The sequence below is a fragment of the Impatiens glandulifera genome, chromosome 1 (genome assembly GCF_907164915.1).
Source record: "Impatiens glandulifera chromosome 1, dImpGla2.1, whole genome shotgun sequence".
Taxonomy (NCBI): Eukaryota; Viridiplantae; Streptophyta; class Magnoliopsida; order Ericales; family Balsaminaceae; genus Impatiens; species Impatiens glandulifera.
This window is the reverse complement of record NC_061862.1, coordinates 35,890,293-35,909,511: the sequence shown is the minus strand read 5'-3', so window position 1 is coordinate 35,909,511 and position 19,219 is coordinate 35,890,293. Positions and strand designations below refer to the sequence as shown.

The window sequence follows — 19,219 nt, the reverse complement described above, 5'->3', positions numbered from 1 at the left end:
AAATCGCTTATATATAATATTATATATATATATATATTATTATTAAATTTTATATAATTATTAAATCTTTTATATAATAAATAATATATATTATTTATTTTTATCTATCTATATATATAATTTATATATATTATCTTTAACTAATTTATATATAATATTTATATAATATATATTTTAAAAAATAATTTAAGTGTTAAAAGTATTTGAGTAGTTAGAAGGTTTCAATTACTTTTAATATATTATTATTAAATTTTATATAATTATTAAATCTTTTATATAATAAATAATATATATTATTTATTTTTATCTATCTATATATAATTTATATATATTATCTTTAACTAATTTATATATAATATTTATATAATATATATTTTAAAAAATAATTTAAGTGTTAAAAGTATTTGAGTAGTTAGAAGGTTTCAATTACTTTTAATCTTTCAAATTATTTTGTAAAATATATATTCTATAAATTCTATAAATTTATTTATATATATAATTAATGATTAGGGATAATCCATATAATTTATTTTTAAATTTTGTTTTATATATATTAAAAATAATTTATTAAAAGTAATTGTAATCTTTTAACTACTCAAATACTTTTAACACTTAAATTATTTTTAAAAATATATATTATATAAATATTATATATTTAGTTAAAGATAATATATATAAATTATATATATATATATATAGATAAAAATAAATAATATATATTATTTATGTATTATATAAAAGATTTAATAATTATATAAAATTTAATAATAATATATATATATATATATAATATTATATATAAGCGATTTAATAATTATATATATAAATATAAAATATAAGATTAAAGATAATATATAAAAAATAATATTTTAAACTTAAACCTATATATATAAATATAAAATATAAGATTAAAGATAATATATAAAAAAAAAAATATTTTAAACTTAAATAGTTAGGTTTAACTAAAAAATTGACGGAAGGGCCACTGGTGACCTTTATAAAAGTTGAAGGGGCGATTTGTTTCAAAAATTAGTTTGAGGGCCAAAAGTGAGCGATCGAGATAGTTCGAGGGCCGCCCAGGTAATTTGCCCTTATAAATATTATAAGAATACTTAAAAAAAAAATTATATGAAAGTTTAATTTATATTTGATTATTAAAAAATAATTATAAAAAATTAATACTAATTAAAATTATATTATATTTATAGAAAATATGAAATTTTTATAAGTTTAATGCAAATTTAAATTTAATTAAATATATTCAATATAAAATATAAATTTTATTTATGAATTAATAATAAATTAAAATTTTGTCAAAAAATTAAATTATTTATTAACATTATAAGATTATTATTTTTAATAATATATATATATAAGTAAATCTAAATAAATATTAAATATAAAATATGTTTTAAATAGTTTTAATGCAAATTTAAATTTAATGAAAATAAATTTAATATAAAATTTAAATTATATTAGATTAAATTAAACTGAAAAATAATTTTTATAAGTTTAATGCAAAATATAAAAATTTGTTTATGATTTAATGATAAATTAAGTTTAATTCAAAATTATTTATAAAAAAAAAATAACAAGAATATTAAAAAAAAATATTCTGAAGAATTATATAAGTAATAATTCTTAAGAAATATATAAGTTAGATGCAAATTCAAATTTAATAAAAATAAGTTAAATGTAAAATTTATATAGTATTAGATTAAATAGAAAAATGTAATTTTTTATAAGTTAAATGTAAGTTTAAATTAATAAAAATATGTTTAATGAAAAAAAAATAGATTTAATGAGAAATCAAATTTATATAAAAAAATAATTATTATTATTATGTTAAAAATAAAATTAAATAAAGTAATAATTTTGGTTTAAATTTGATCGTATTTAAAAATTAAATTAAAAAAAATATATAAATAAGATTTTATTAAATCTAATAGAAATTCTTATAATATTTTTAACATTTTACAAATTTAAAATAAAACAAATAATAAGATATAAGTTTATTTATTTCTAAACTAAAAATGGATTATTTAAATTTGAATTCTTATAAGTCTTAAAATCTATAATGTATAACAAAAATAAAAATTATTTCATGTGTCTTAAAATAAATATATAATGCATAAAAACATATCATGCATCTAAAATAGAAATATGATAATACAAATATAAGTATGGTGAAAAGAAAACTTACTTGACCTCATAAACGTTAATATATAATGGATGAGGATTTTAAAAATATCCTGCAATTAAAATATAATGTATAGTGTTATTCAAACAAACATATATATAGTAAACACATTAAAAAGATAAATAAAATTATTATACATGCATGACCAATAATCGGCTCTGCTCCATGGCAATAGAGAGATTATTTTAGTTCATTCCACTAGATGTTTTAAACGTTTTTCATATTTAGATTTTTTCGTACTTTTGAAACAAGTTCTAAAAGAATGATAAATTAAAATAAATAAAACTCTGTAAATATAGATAGAGCATCACAAAACCATGTTAAGCTTACATCATTCAATATTTCAATATTAGTAAATTGTTCTACCCGGTCAAAAGTCCAACCACTACCACTAGCACCAGATTTTATTTTGTGTTGAACAAATTTATCAACCCAACCATTAGTTGCCTTAGGACCAACTCTCTAAATAATTTGAGAGTTATTCCAATATCCCTACAATTTACGGAATCTCTCAAGGTGAGGGCATCTAGCTTTGACATCTCCATCAATTTTACATGACAAGTAACATAGTACATATAAATTTGCAAATATTGAAAATGCATAGAAATTGTAAAATAAAAAATCTAAACATAAAATAGTTTGGAAGGACCATGATACATTATGTTAAAAGTAGAAACTAAAAGAAAATGTATCAATAGTTTAAAGATTTCATAAAGAATATGGAGCGCAACCTGTGCATTATTGAATTCTTTGCTTTTGTAGGCAAATTTAGATTCATGTTTCGACGAACATTTATTGTGGTGACAAGCCTAAAGCTAGAAGAGGCAAGAAATGGAACACAATCTTTACTGATATTATCAAATTGATGTAGAAGATTTACTAAAAACTATTTGAATGATGGCAGTCCAGAAAAACAAAAAAATAAACAACTCACTTTTTCATCATACTATTATTCAAAAGACTACAAATAATATCGTGAGAAATGTATCAAAATAATTTATCAAATTCAAACAAAATCAGAAACTTGAAAACAAATTTTAAATTTTAATTAGGTCTACTTTACCATATAGAAAATAAGTTGAGTGAATGCATAAGCGTGAGTTTACCATCCAATTGTATTTTCAAAGTTCCATTAACATTATATATCCAATAACTGGAATGCAGTCTATTCTGATTAGTAGAGCTAATACCCTCCAAGGAATTCTGATACCTGATAATCAAATGCATAGATGTTAATAAATAACATCAGAAAAGTTTATTGACAAAATATCATAGACAAAAACATAAAATGAGACATGGTAATAGTAGGTAGAAGATGATGATCAAGCTCCGATCTAAATAAGGAATTTAGAGGATCATTATTGGCTTGGTAGAATTACCATCCAGTTGTAACGGTTGATTAGTTCATAGAAAAAACAATCAATCAATACCACAACTTGAATCTCTCTAAATTTGGAAGAACCCTACAAATTTAAGAATTATATTTTCTCTTTCTGTTCAAATTTTTACTCATAATTTTAGACAACAAACCTTACATTTATATTCATGAGTAGTTAATTCCGGGCAACACAATTCATTTTGGTATTGATCCAAGTAAATTATCGTTTCTTGAATTTATTTAAATTGATTTACTTTGTACGTGGTATGTGCATTCTCATACCTTCACTATTATTATAATACAAAAATCCTCATACCTCTACTTACACAATGTTCTAAGAGATTTACTAAAAATCTCCTTTTAGTTGTCTTGAATCTTTCGCATTATCAAGCACAAAACGACAGCGCACAAAACGACAGCGTGTTCGAATTATAGTCTCTTTTCTCAAATATTTTTTTGTTATTTAATAATAATGCAAAATTTAAATTTAACAGAAATATACCAAATAAAAAAGTTTGTTTATGAATTTGTGATAAATATAAGATTAATTTAAAACTATTTATAAACATAATAAGAATATTTAAAAAAATAAGTAATATTCATAATATAACAAATATATAAGTAAAAAAAGTAAATAAACATTAATGCAAAATTTGTGTTTAATAGATTTAATACAAATTTAAATTTAATAAAAATATATTTATTAAAATTTTTAAATTTTATTATATTAATTAGAAATAATATAATTTTTATAAGTTTAATGTAAAATATAAAAGTTTGTTTATGATTTAATGATAAATATAAGTTTTAAAAAATAAATAATATTCTTAATAAAAGAAATATATAAGTTAAAATTTAAATAAAATTTTATACAAAATATGATTTTAATAAGCTTGATTCAAATTTAAATTGAATGAAAGTAAGTTTCATTCAAAATTTAAATTATATTAGATTAAATAAAAAATGTAATTTTAATAAATTTAATGAAATTTAAATTTAATAAAAATACATTTAGTGCAAAAATATGAAAATATGTTTATGAATTAATGATAATATGAGTTTAATTAAAATTTTAAAATGATTTATAATTATTATATGAATATTTAAAAAAAATTATTATATGAAAATTTATTTATATTTGATTAAATAATTTTTTTTAATAAATTTAATACAAATTTAATTTTATAAAAATATTAAAATGTTTATGAATTAATAATATAATATAATATAAATTTAAATGAAAATTAAAAATTGTTTATAAACATTATAAGAATATTTAAAACAAGTAATATTCTTAATATAAGAAATATATAAGTAAAAAACTAAATAAAATATAATGAAAAAAATTAATAAGTTTAATAAAAAAAATTAAATTTAAATTATATTAGATTATAAAAATATAAAAAATTATTTAAAAAATAAATTTAAATTATATTGTATTTATAAAAAAAATGCAATTTTAATAATTTTAATGAAAATTTAAATTTAATGTAAAATATAAAATTTATTTATGAATTAATAATAAGTTTCAATTTAAGTAAAAATTTTAAATTATTTATAAACATTATAAGATTGTTCACAAAAATAATAATTATTTTTAATATAAGAAATATATTAGTAAATCTAAATAAAAATTAAATTAAAAATATTTTTTAAATAGGTTTAATTAGATTAAATTAAAAAGAATACAATTTTTATAAGTTTAATACAAAATATGTTTAATTCAAAATATAATTTTTTTATTAATTAATGATAAAAATAAGTTTAATACAAAATTTAAAATTATTTATAAAAATAATAAATTATAAGAATATTTAAGAAAATATATTCTTAAAAAATATATAAGTAAAATGAAATAAAATTGAATCCAAATTTGTTGAATGCAAATTTATATTTAATAAAAATAAATTAAATGTAAAATTTATATAATATTAGATAAAATAGAAAATATTAGTTTTAATAAGTTAAATGAAAATTTAAATTTAATAAAAATATGTTTAATATAAAATTTAAATTTGATGAGAAATCAAATTTATATAAAAATAAAATAATTATTATTATGTTAAAAATAAAATTAAATAAAGTAATAGTTTTGATTTAAATATGATGTATTTAAAAATAAAATTAGAAAAAATGTAAAATAAGATTTTAATAAATCTAATATAAATTCTAATAATATTTTTAACATTTACATTAAAACAAATGATAAGATATAAGTTTATTTATTACCAAACTAAAAATTGAATTATTAAATTTGAATTCATATAATTTTTAAAATCTATAATGCCTAAAAAAAAATTAAAATTATATCATGCATCTAAAACTAAACTTATAATGCATAAAAACATAACATGTATCTAAAATAAAAATATGATAATATAAATTTAAATAGGAAAGAAAACTTATTTGAACACAAAAATGCTAATATTTAATGAATAAGGATTCTAATAATATCCTGCAATTAAAAATTATTGTATAGTGTTATTCAAACAATTATATATATAGTAAACACATTAAAAAGATAAATAGAATTATTATATATGTATGGACCAACAAGCTGCTCCGCTCCATGACAACAATATTCGATATATTTACGTCTCTAATTTGATTAACCTTCATGATCTGAGATTAATCTTGTTTAACGTAAAAAACATAAAGGTGTCAATTAAATAAAGAAACTAAATAAATACATAAAGATACAACCATTCAATAGAGTGTGAGTATACAAAAATAGCATGTCAATATAATAATAATAGAGAGATCATTTAAGTTCATTCCACTAGATGTTTTACACGTTTTCCGCATTTAGATTTTCTTGTTCTTTTGAAACTAGTTCCAAAAGAATGAAAAAATTAAAATAATTAAAAATATATAAAATATATAGAGCATCACATCATTCATTTTCAGTAAATTGTTCAACTTGTTCTAATCCAGAAGTCCAACCACTAGCACTAGATTTTCTCTCCAAAGATAGACAAAGAATGGATCACCATGATCTATTTTGTATTGAACAAATTTGTCAACCCAACCATTAGCTTCCTTAGCACCATCTCTTTGAATATTTTGAGACTTATTCCAATATCCTTACAATTCACGGAATCTCTCAAGGTGAGGGTATCTAGCTTTGACATCTCCATCAATTTTACTTAAAAAGTAACATAGTACATAAGAATTTGAAAATAATGAAAATGCATAGAAATTGTAAAATATAAAACCTAGGTAGAACCATAGTTTGGAAGGCCCATGACACATTAAGTCTCTAGCCCATGATTCATGTCGCTACAATCATATATAATGTGTTGTTTGTCACCTTCTGACACGCCTAAAACTAGAAGAGGAAAAGGATGAAATGGAACACTAGCTTGACTGCTATTAACAAATTGATGTAAAAGATTTACAAAAAAACCCTTTTATAAGAAGGCAGTCCTGAAACACACCAAGAAACAAACAACTCACCTTTTCATCACACTAATATTCAAAAGTGTAAAACAATATCGTGAAAAATATATCAAAACAATTTATCAAATTCGAACAAAATCAAAAACTTGAAAACAAATTTAAAATTTTAATTAGGTTTACTTTACCTTATAGAAAATAACTTGAGCGAATGCAGAAGCCTTCATATGGAGAGTTTACTATTCAATTGTGTTTTCAAAGGTCCATTAACATTCGATATATAGCCAATAACTTGAATGTTTAGTGTTGGTTTCTAGTCTATTCTAATCAGTAGAGCTAAAACCCTCTAAGGAATTCTGATCCCTTGTAATCAAATGCATAAATATCAAGAAATAACTTCAAAAAAGTTTATTGACAAAAGATTATAGACAGAAAGATAAGATGAGACATGGGTAGTAGTAGTTAGAAGATGATGACCAGCTCCGATTCAAATAAGAAATTTAGAGAATCATTATTGGCTTGGTAGAAGTTACCATTAGAAATAACGGTTGATTAGTTCATAGAAAAATTAATCAATCAATAATTTTTACATGTCAATCGATCCAATACATTCTTTGATGACATTATCACAACTGTAATCTCTTTGGAAGAACTCCATATAATTAAAAAAAATTATTTTTTTTCTCTTTATGTTCAAATTTTTACTCAAAATTTTAGATAACAAACTTTACCTTGATCTTCATTAGTAGTTCGTAACCAGACATCCCAGACAACACACTTCACCTTAGTATTGATCCAACTAGATTATCGTTTATTGAATTTATTTAAATAATTTCACCCGGTACGTGGTATGTTCATTCTCGGACTTTCACTATTATTGTAATGCGAAAATTCCTCATAACTCTATTTACACAATGTTCTTGGAGATTTCTGAAAAATCTTCTTTTAGTTGTCTTGAATTTTTCCCATAATCAAGCACAAAATGGCAATGGGTTCGAATTCTAATCTTTTCTCAAAAATTAATTTTTTTATTTAATACTAATAAAAAATTTAATTTTAATAAAAATTATACAAAATATACATGTTAGTTTATGAATTAGTGATAAATATAAGTTTAACTTAAAATTATTTATAAACATTATAATAATATTTTAAAAAATAAATTATGTTCTTAATATAAAAATTATATAAGTAAAAAAACTAAAAAAAACTTTAATAAAAAAATACGTTTTCAATAGATTTAATACAAATTTAAATTTAATGAAAACAGGTTTCATGCAAAATTTAAACTATATTAGAATAAATAAAAATAATACAATATTTATAAGTTTAATACAAAATAGAAAATTTTATTAATGAATGAATGATAAATATAAGTTGAATTCAAAATTATTTATAAATATAATAAGAATATTTAAGAAGAAATAATATTCTTAATATAAGAAATATATATATGTAAAAATACAAATAAAATTTAGTACAAAATATAAAATATATTTGTAATAAGATTAATCTAAATTTAAATTTTATAAAAGTAAGTTTAATACAAAATTTAAATTATATTAGATTAAATAAAAAAAATGCAATTTTAATATGATTAATACTAATAAAAAATATAAAAATTTGTTTATGAATTAATAATAAATATAAGTTTAATTAAAAATTAAAAATTATTTATAAAAATTATAAGAATATTTTAAAAATAAATAATATTCTTATATAATATAATAAATATATAAGTAAAAAAATTAAACAAAAAATAATTCAAAATATGTTTTTTAAAAAATTTAATATAAATTCAAATTTAATGAAAATCAGTTTAATACAAAATTTAAATTTAATTTAAATTAAAATTATATTTGATTAAATAAATAAAAATAATAATTTTATAAAATTTAATAAAAACAATTAATTTTATAAAAATATAAAAGTTTTTTTTATGAATTAATGATTTAATATAAATTTAATTGAAAACTAAAATTATTTATAAACATTATAAAATATATAAAGAAAAAACTTTAATTTAAAATTATTTATAAACATTATATGAATATTTAAAAAATAAGTAATATTCTTAATATAAGAAATATATAAGTAAAAAATTAATAAAATAAAATGTAAAATTTATTTTTTAATAAGTTTAATATAAATATTAAATTTAAATTATATTATATTAAAAAAATATATAATTATAAAATCTTAATATAAATATAAATTTAAATTATATTATATTTATAAAAAAAATAAAATTTTAATATGTTTAATACAAATTTAAATTTAATTAATATATTTAATGTAAAATAGAAAATTTATTTATGAATTAATAATAAATTTTAATTTAAGTCAAAATTTTAAATTATTTTTAACGATTATAAGACTAATTTAAAAATAAATAATGTTTTTAATATAAAAAATATATAAGTAAAAAAACTAAATAAAATTGAATGCAAAATATGTTTAAATAGGTTAAATGTAAAATTAAATTTAATAAAAAATAATTTTAATTCAAAATTAAATTATATTAGATTAAATTGAAAAGATGCCATTTTTATAAGTTTAATACAAATTTAAATTTAATGAAATATATTTTTAATGCAAAATATGAAAATTTGTTTATGAATTAATGATAAAAATAAGTTTTATTCAAAGTTTAAAATTATTTATAAATATAATAAGAATATTTAAAAAATAAAAAATATTTTTAAGAAATATATAAGTATAAAACAAAATAAAATTTAATGCAAAATATGTTAAATATAAATTTAAATTTAATAAAAGTATGTTAAATGCAAATTAAATAGAAAACATGTCTTTTGTATGAGGTGAATAAAAATTTAAATTTTTTGAAAATTTTAAATTAAATATGAAATTATATTTATACAAAAAATAATATTTTAATACGCCTAATAATATTTTTAACATTTAGAAAGATAAACTTAGTATATGATATATGTTGATTTATTTCCAAATAAATATAGATTATTTAAATTCAAATTTAAAATTTTTTTAAATTTTATAATGCATAAAAAATGACTCATTCATTTAAAAACAAACCTATCATGCTCTAAAATAGAAATATGATAATATAAATTTAAGTAGGATAAAAATAACTTACTTGAACTCATAAACGGTGATATATAATGAAGGAATCCTGCAATTAAAATATATTGTATAGTTTTAATTAAACAATTATATATAATAAACACAATAAAAAGATAAATAAAATTATTATACATGTATGGGCCGATGAGCGCCTCTACTCTATGGCAGCAATATCCGAAATATTGACGTCTCTCATTTGATTCACCTTCATGATCTGAGATTAATCTTGTTTAACATATAAACATAAAGGTGTCAATAGTTGTATATTAAAAAGAGGAACTAAATAAATACAACAAGTTACAACTATTCAATAGAATGTGAATATAAAAAAAAAAACCATGTCAATGCAATAATAGAGAGATCAGTTTAGTTCATTCCACTACTTATTTTATCCGTTATTCGCATTAAGATTTTCTAGTACTTTTGAAACAAGTTCCAAAAGAATGATAAAATTAAAATAATTAAAACACTATAAATATAGAGAGAGCATCACATAACCAAGTTAAGCTTACATCATTCAATTTCAGAAAAATTTTCAACCCTCTCAAATCCAGAAGTCCAACCACTAGCACCAGATTGCCTCTTCAAAGACAACCAAAGAATTTGGATTACCATCATCTATTTTGTGTTGAAAAAATTTGTCAGGTCAACCATTAGCTGCCTTAGGGCCAACTCCATAAATAATTTGAGAGTTATTCCAATATCCCTTCAATTCACGAAATCTCTCAAAGTGAGGGTATCTAGCTTTGACATCTCTATCAATATTACCTGACAAGTAACATACTATACATATGAATTTACAAATAATAAAAATACATAAAAATTGTAAAATATAAAACCTAGATAGAACTATAGTTTGGATGAACCATGACACATTATGCTTGTATGCTAAAAGTAGAAACTAAAAGGATATGTATTAATAGTTTCAAAATTTAGATTTCATAAAGAATATGGAGCGCAACCTGTGCATTAATGATTTTTTGCTTTTATTGATAAAGAAGTGTCAAGCCCATGATTCATATTGCTATGATCACGTATACTATGTTGTTTATCACCTTGTGCCAAACCTAAAACTAGAAGAGACAAATGATGAAAAGTAACTCACTGCTAATAGCAAATTGATGTAGAAGATTTATTGAAAACCCTTTGAAGTAGGGCAGTCCTGAAACACAACAAGAAAGAAACAACTCACCTTTTCATCACACTAATATTCAAAAGTGTAAAACAATATTGTGAGAAATTTATCAAAACAAATTATCAAATTCGAACAAAATCAGAAACTTGAAAACAAATTTAAAATTTTAATTACGTCTACTTTACCTTATAGAAAATAACTTGAGAATACAGAAGCCTTCATATGGAGAGTTTACCATTCAATTGTGTTTTCAAATGTCCATTAACATTCGATATATAGCCAATAACTTGAATGTTTGTTGTCGGTTGCTAGTCTATTCTAAATAGTAGAGCTAAAACCCTCTAAAGAATTCTGATCTATGATAATTAAATGCATAAATGTCAAAAAATAACTTCAGAAAAATTTATTGACAAAAGATTATAGACAAAAAAAGATAAGATGAGACATAGGAACTAGTAGGTAGAAGATGATGACCAAACTTCGATTCAAATAAGAAATTTAGAGGATCATTATTGGCTTTGTAAAAGTTACCATCAGAAATAACGGTTGATTAGTTCATAGAAAAATAATCAATCAATAATTTTTACCTGTCAATCGATCCAATACATTCTCAATTGATGACATTATGACAACTGTAATCTCTTTGGAAGAACCCTGTAAATTAAAAAAATTATATTTTCTTTTTTCTTTATGTTCAAATTTTTACTCAAAATTTTAGACAACAAACTTTACCTTGATCTTCATTAGTAGTTCGTAACCATAACCAGACATTCCGAGTCACACACTTCACCTTAGTATTGATCCAACTAGATTACTGTTTCATAAATTTATTTAAATAGTTTCACCTATGTGCATTCTGAGACCTTCACTATTATTGTAATGCAAAAATTCCTCATACCTCTATTTACACAATGTTCTTGGAGATTTCCGTAAAATATTCTTTTAGTTGTCTTTAATTTTTCGCATAATGAAGCAATAAATGGTAGTGTGTTCGAATTATGATTTTTTTTTATCAAATATTGGTTTTTTATTTAATAGTAATGCAAAATTTAAATTTAATAAGAATATACAAAATATACAAGTTAGTTTATGAATTAGTGATAAATATAAGTTTAATTTAAAATTATTTATAAACGTTAAAATAATATGTTAGGATCTAGATCGCCGATAGTGGACCGGGGTCCGGCTAAAGGATAATCTCTAACAACACTCAACAGTTGGCGCTAATCCGGTTAAGAATTAACACCGGTTTCAATACTACACAAGCTGTCACAAACCCTTGAACCGAGTTCAAGTGCGGAAGTGGTTTGTTTCAGATTGAAGCAACATACACATAGGATGGATAGAAATGAGATTTGGAGAATATCGGTTTGAAGATTAGTGAGACGGTTAGGATGATATGAGTTGGTTCGGATATGGAGCCGACATGAAATAGAACACAAGACAGATTTTTATGGATGTTCGGAGATAAACTCCTACGTCACCCCTTCTTCTCAAACAACGAGAAGGATATTCACTAAGTAATACTCACACACAATACACGATCGAGTCTTATTTACTGCTCGATAATCACTCTTACAATTTTCACAGAAATTGCAATACACTTCACAAATACACACTTAAACTTTGAATCTTTTTAGAGAGATAAGGGCTTTTGATCACTTTTTAACTTCATAAATTGTTCGCTATATGTTCTTGCTTCTTCAGCTTCTCCTTTTATAGGTGAAATGTGTCAACGGTCACATTTTTTCAACGGATACCTTCAGGGCAATCCTTGAATCTGATTGGTTGAGCAGAGGATCAGCATTCCAAGACATGAATCAGACCGGCTTCATTTCTCTTTGCTTAATTATAGCAACTGTCGGTTGGACAGTTATCTGCACCTGGGAAGTTGCTCCTTTGACTTATACCAAAATGGTAAATTTTCGTCAGGAAATCTTCTACAGTCTGCAGCGTATCATCAGACTTGTATAAATATGGTAATGTCACAGTCTGATCCTTTGATGTAATCTTCTGCATATGCTCAAAGAATTTGTTTGCACCAATTTGTAAAATGTTCTCAATTTGATATCCTTGACTTCTTTATCTAAATAGTCTTCTCGTTGAATTTGAATTGTATGCTTCTCTTCAACTGATTATGTTTACAGGTTGTTCAGTTCAACCGGATAACATCAGGTTTTAGATATGTCATTTGCTTCTTCTAGCCAGCTTGATTTCTTGACCGGTTATAGTTCTTGACCGTTCCTGCACAATGAGTTTGTTTTGTTAAGTTCTTATTTACCGATCAAATTTATCTAACAATTTCTCCCTTTTTGATTATTTTATTTAAAATATTCAAAACCATGCGTCCGGTGGTCGTTTAAAAAGTTTGTTGTTTGGAAAATATTTTGGAAAAGACTTTGGAAAATTTTGATAAAGTTTTTTTTTTAAAAAAAATTTAATTATCAATTTCTCCCTTTTTGATTATTTTATTTAAAATATTCAAAACCATGTAAGAAGTAAGAAGTAGACCGGTTTTCCAAAAATACTTTATATATAGAAAATAGTATAAGGTAGACATAAAATAAATGAGTGAAAATTTATTCCCTCTTCTTATTTTCCTTATTGTTCATAAGTTCCCGGAGGTACTCAGACATGATCCCCTTTCCCGGATTACACGGATCGAAACCCGGTCTGGAGGAAGATGCTTGTGTGCCCGAGTAGTTGGTTACTGGTGAAGGCCGTGTTGGTGGAGCAGGAGTTTCTTGAGAAACCGGAGTTCGTTGAGGAATAGGACTTGGAGGAACTGTTCGCAGTGGAATCACATTGATCGGAGGAATCCGCGTTCTTTTTTGCAGCGGTTGAACATTCTCCTCAATTTCATCAGAGTCTGAATATTCCAAGTCGATTGGTAGTACACCAGTTGGTTCAGCACAATTGTCCATCAACAATTGAACCTTTTTAGCCGCTGCCTTTTCGGCCTGTTTTCTCTTTTTCATTTCGGCTCGTGTTGTAGGGACAACCGGAGTAGAGGATGTTTTAGGTCTTTCATTTATTTCTTCCTCTATCAATGTCTGTTGAATTAATCTAGCCGCTTTCTTATTTTTCTGTTCCGTCAATTTCGGATCGGCATTCTCTGCTTCATCAACCTGTCGGGCCAGATTCGCATCCGCCTGTTCCCTTTCTTTTAAAACTCGCTGTCTTTCATTTTCGTCCTCTTGGACCTTTAAGGCTGCTATCTCATTCTGTTTGATTTGTGCTTCATCGGCTGCCATCTTAGCCGCGATCAATTCTCCAAGTTGTACTAATACCGCTTGTATTGAAGATTCGGTTTGAGCATCTCTTTCTTCAAGGGTTGCAATCCTTTGATCCGTTGAACTAAGCTGCTGGTTCGTAGACTCAACCATCTGGTGAGTTGTTTATGTTCGTTCCTCTAGCTTTACCTGCCACGGTGCGATAGTGTCGCAGAAGAGTTCTTCGAGGTATGCCTTGATTCTTTCTTCGGATAGCTGAGTATCCATCCCGGTTTTAATATTTTGTTGGTTAGAAGACTTACCCAAAGAAGTCTTAACCGAGGATTTTGGTTGAGGAGAGGCGTTGTTGGCCTTCTTTGAAGTTTGTCCGACTTCAAACTTCGATCTTCGTGACCTCTCTTCATCATCAAATTTTGACCGTGAAAATTGGAGATCGTCATTCTCTTGACCGGTTTATGATTCCAACCGTGTCATTATATCATTCAGTTCTTGTTCTGTTTTCTTTAGTGATTCCAACACTATCTGATCAATTACGTCCATTTCATTCAAAAGATTGCAATGTCGTTGTATGTTAATGATGGAGTCGGTGAATTCTTTCAACAGGGCGTGTGTTTCCACTAGCATTCCCCTCTTAAGAGAAACCACAACGCTCTTTGTTTTTGCCAGATCAAACACCGTCTTCTCGATTTCCACCAGCGTTTCCCATTTTAGATGGGTAGGACATTCGGGTAACATGTCGGCAAACCCAATTTCTGTTCTTATAAGAGCCCATTCATAAAAGACGTTACTTCGTTCGTGTGCTTTTTCATTGAGTTTCTTTATAATTTCGGCAACAACCGAATCCCCCATAGCTTTGATTAGATCTTCTTCATTATCGGTTCCTACAGTGGTTTCCGGTTGGTTGACTGGGCCAGTTCCTTCATCGTTATCCACTTGATCGATTACTTTTTCTTTCCCTTTGGTGCTTGCCTTATCTGTATTTTCTAACTGATCCTTCTCGGTTTCGTTATCAGGAGATTTAGAGGAAGCACTAACCCAAAGTGTTGAGTTGTCCTTGGAGCGGCTAGAGATGCTAGCCGTGGAGGCAGCAGGATTTGGAACATCGGCTTGAACATTCACCGAGCCGGATGTATGAGGAGCAGTTTTTTGTCTTTTCGCTCCTGGTTTCCTCTGCCACCGGAGCCTTCTTTTTCTTAGGCTGATTTTCTTGGTTTGAGTCTTCGGCTGTTTAACTGCTGAAACTTTCGTCTTGCCGGCTCTAACCGCAGTCTTCGTAAAGTGTACTGATTTTAGTATCTTAGTACTTGGAAGATAGATACCTGAACCGATCTTCATATCAAAATGAAGCAACAGCTTGCCAAGTTGTATGGCGTACCCCTGAGACCGGTTTGAATTAGGATCCACCATTTCACACAGGTTGGAGAAGATTATTTCGGCCCAGTTAATCTTGTCTCCCTTGATTATGCCGGCCATTATTTCAATCTTTGAACTGGTGAGGCTGTCTAAGTTTCCTCCCCTTTCCTAGATCGACTTGGATACGATATCGCAGAGCGGCCTGTATTTAGGTTTCAGGTCGCCTTTCTTACCGGACACTACCACCGGTTCACTAGTGTTTGAGATGTTATAGCAAACCGCCAGAATCTCATCTTCATCCCCATCCTCAGTAAAATCACGACCCTCTGTTGGTAGCTGAAGAACTTCAGCAAGCATGTCCTTTGTGAGATCGAAGGATTTTCCACCGACCGATGTGGAGATGATTTCGTCATTTAGTTTGGCGTTCTTGAAAAACTCCGTTACTGCGTCCTGATACATGACGAACGGACCGTTCAAGAAGTTCTCTAAATCCGAGGCCTTTATTAACTCCACTACATGTTGAGCTTCTTCCGAACCATTGATTCGAAGGTCTTCGAAGTCCATTTGCACAATGTGGGTAAAGAGAGTAGAATCCCGACCCATTTTAGTTTTTAGGGATTTGAGAGAAAGCTTAGATTTTCAGAGTGTTTGTAAGAGATTGAGAAGACAAATGGAATGAGATTATTTTGTGAGATATGTGATATATTTATAGACCGCGTGGGACACGTCTTAGAATGCGAACCGGCGCATCAAATGACGTGAACCGTCACATCCAAGGGAAAGGGCGCCAAAGTTTCCCTCCAAAACTGTTGGCGGTAACTTTTGAGCGGTAAAAATTTTGTATGTCAGCAATAAAAGAAGCGGTAAATAATTAAAGCGGCAAGGAATTTTAATTATGAGGAATAGAAATGCATTGACACTATGAAAATAGAACCGATATAATATCGGTTTGGATAAGCATAGACAGTTAAATACGTTAACCGACCTAGAATTTATAACCTATCAACAATCCTAGAGATCTTGTCTTCCACCGATTCCTTGGTGAGGACGTTCGTCGGATTCACCGGTGATCCCGATCCAAGATTTGGGCGATTGATCGAATGATTCGACTCAGTTGTGGAGCGTAGACAAGCTTCTTCTTGGTCTCGACCATTGTATTCAGATTATCAAAGATAACCGATGCCTAGTTGATGGGAGTTGGACTTACGATGTAGGTCATCATATCGAAAGCCTTCTTGGTATAGTTCTGATTTGGAGTTTGACATAGAATGGATCGGTTGACGGTCTCATGCAAAATTTGGATGTGAGGGGCAAGGTTGGCTTTGAGGCCATTGTTCTGAACCGGTGTTTGAGAGATGGAGAACATGTCAGCATATTCATCATGCGTCTCGTTCACTCAAGGTGGGAAATCTGAAAATCCCTTGGTCGGGAGGTTAAACAATTCAACGATTGTGTCCTCCGAGATTTGAATGAGAACATTGTCGTATATGATGGAGACGATGAGATCGTCAAGCATGGATGCATTGGAAAAGAACTCTAATACCTCAGGAAGAAGAATGGATTCGGATTCTTCCAGAAATCCGCGAAGACCGGTGTCGATGAGTGATTCAAAGAGGATCTCCTTCGTTTCAACATCATAAGAAGAGAGCACCGAATCAAAGATAACACACAAGTAATTTCTAATTGTTGGGTGAGACATTTCTCAGATTGTACTTAGAGAGATGTAGGTTGTGTTCTTTGAAAACTTGTTGAATGTGTTGTGATCTTAGAAAGAGTGTGAGGCTTCTTAAATAGGATGTAAATGAGGGAAGGATAACGTAAGGCATTAATTATAAGATTTTTGTCGTTTATGAAATGTCTTATCAATGTTTTAAAGTATGAGGAATATTTATATTTTCAAAACAAATTTCTTGGGAAGTGGTAGTTTTGACTGGTCATGGGAACCGAGGTGAAGAATCTGGTTGGAAACCAACTGAGTTTAATGTTTTTGTAGTTTCCCATGCAACTAGAATTTAATATGCTAAGAGTCGTTAAAATAAGAGTAGATAATATTAGATAATATTATTCCGATATTGAAACAATGTCACAAAAGATCGACATAATTAACTATACAGTCGGTTCATGCAATAAAATGACCGGTTGTCCGATGAAATGGTTCCTCAGCAGCTGGAGGATGAGTTGCCTCTCTGCTTCTTCTTCCAGGCTTTCTCGAAGCGGTCGAAGAATGAGTCGGCCGAATCTCCTGTCATAAGCTTAAATGGGCTCAATCCTACGCCCGGACAGAGGGGAACACCGAGATCTAGAAGGAGAGAGCTTATCTGGGGAATATAGCCGGTGTGACGAGTGGAGATCATCCAGATTAGGTTGTCAAAGAGCAACCTTGACCAGTTGACCGGAACATCATTTGTGATGGCGGTCATGATATCAAAGGATTTGGTACAGAAGACATTGGTAACATCCTTTCCAAGGATGGACTTACCAACAATATCGTTGAGCAACTGATATTCAGTCCTCAACAAGGATCTTGCCCCGTGATCACCAATAGGGAGAGGAGAGCGAGAAAAGTGATGAAACATTGTCGCCTTTTGTTCCGCCGAAGGAGAAAGGTCGGTGAGACCTTCTCTAGGTAGTTCATAGCACCGAGCAAAGTCTTTCTCGGTGAATTCAAAAACCGTACCTCTCACCTTGGACTGGATGAGAGTGTCATAGAAAGGAGTACTGCGGAAGATTCTTGTATTTTGGAAGAACTCCATAACGTGTTTGGAAAGATGATGTGTCGGTCATCAAGGAATGTCTGTAGGCCGAAATTTCAATTGATTTGATCATCTTATAGATTTCGAAGTGGTTTGTTCCTAGAACTGAGTCAAACTCGATTTGAAGAATGTTTTGGAATAAGGATTGAGACATTTTACTCTAGTGGGATGAGAGAGATTTCTAAGAAGTGTAGAATAATTTAAGAGTGTGATTATATGTTGATGTTCATCTAACTTATATATAAGATTGTAAGATGGCAGGTGATGGTATTATCCAGTGGATGATGCATGATGTATGTTATTAACTGTCGGATAAAAGATCTTATTAGGATTGAGTGTGGTTATAGCCTAAAGGTGTGAGTGATTGGCCTAGACGGTGAGAGATATCATATTTTTACGTCTTTTGAGGCATGACTACTTTGTTTTGAAAAGGAATCTTTTCAGAACAGATACGTCCAAACGCATAATTAGTTATTCCCTTTTGTTGGAAAACCAAATATTCCACAGTAAAGTATATATCCAAACCGGTTGGTTTTCAGTTATTAGTCCCGATGCAGTTATTTGGTTAAGTATTAAATAACTGGTCGGTTGACTATAACTGATAGGCAATGTGGTTTTTCAATAGGTACAATGGTAATTTCATTTTCTGACATTTTAGGAAGAACTGTT

General features: G+C 26.6%; 1 protein-coding gene across 1 annotated transcript; it reads right to left on the bottom strand.

Moving 5' to 3' along the window:
• Positions 1–13,790: 13,790 nt before the first annotated feature.
• On the bottom strand, positions 13,791–14,711 carry LOC124924526 (actin cytoskeleton-regulatory complex protein PAN1-like). The gene is made up of 2 exons (XM_047464552.1): positions 14,634–14,711; positions 13,791–14,573 (listed from the first exon to the last, which is right to left on the bottom strand). The coding sequence occupies exons 1-2, from the start codon at positions 14,709–14,711 to the stop codon at positions 13,791–13,793; spliced, it is 861 nt and encodes a 286-aa protein (XP_047320508.1).
• Between the last annotated feature and the right edge of the window lie 4,508 nt (positions 14,712–19,219).

Excerpts from the sequence above, each read along its gene's own strand:
- LOC124924526 (XM_047464552.1), bottom strand. The coding sequence starts at position 14,711 with ATGGATACTCAGCTATCCGAAGAAAGAATCAAGGCATACCTCGAAGAA. Across the intron at positions 14,574-14,633 it reads ACACTATCGCACCGTGGCAG|CTTAGTTCAACGGATCAAAG; the intron begins GTAAAGCTAGAG and ends ACGAACCAGCAG.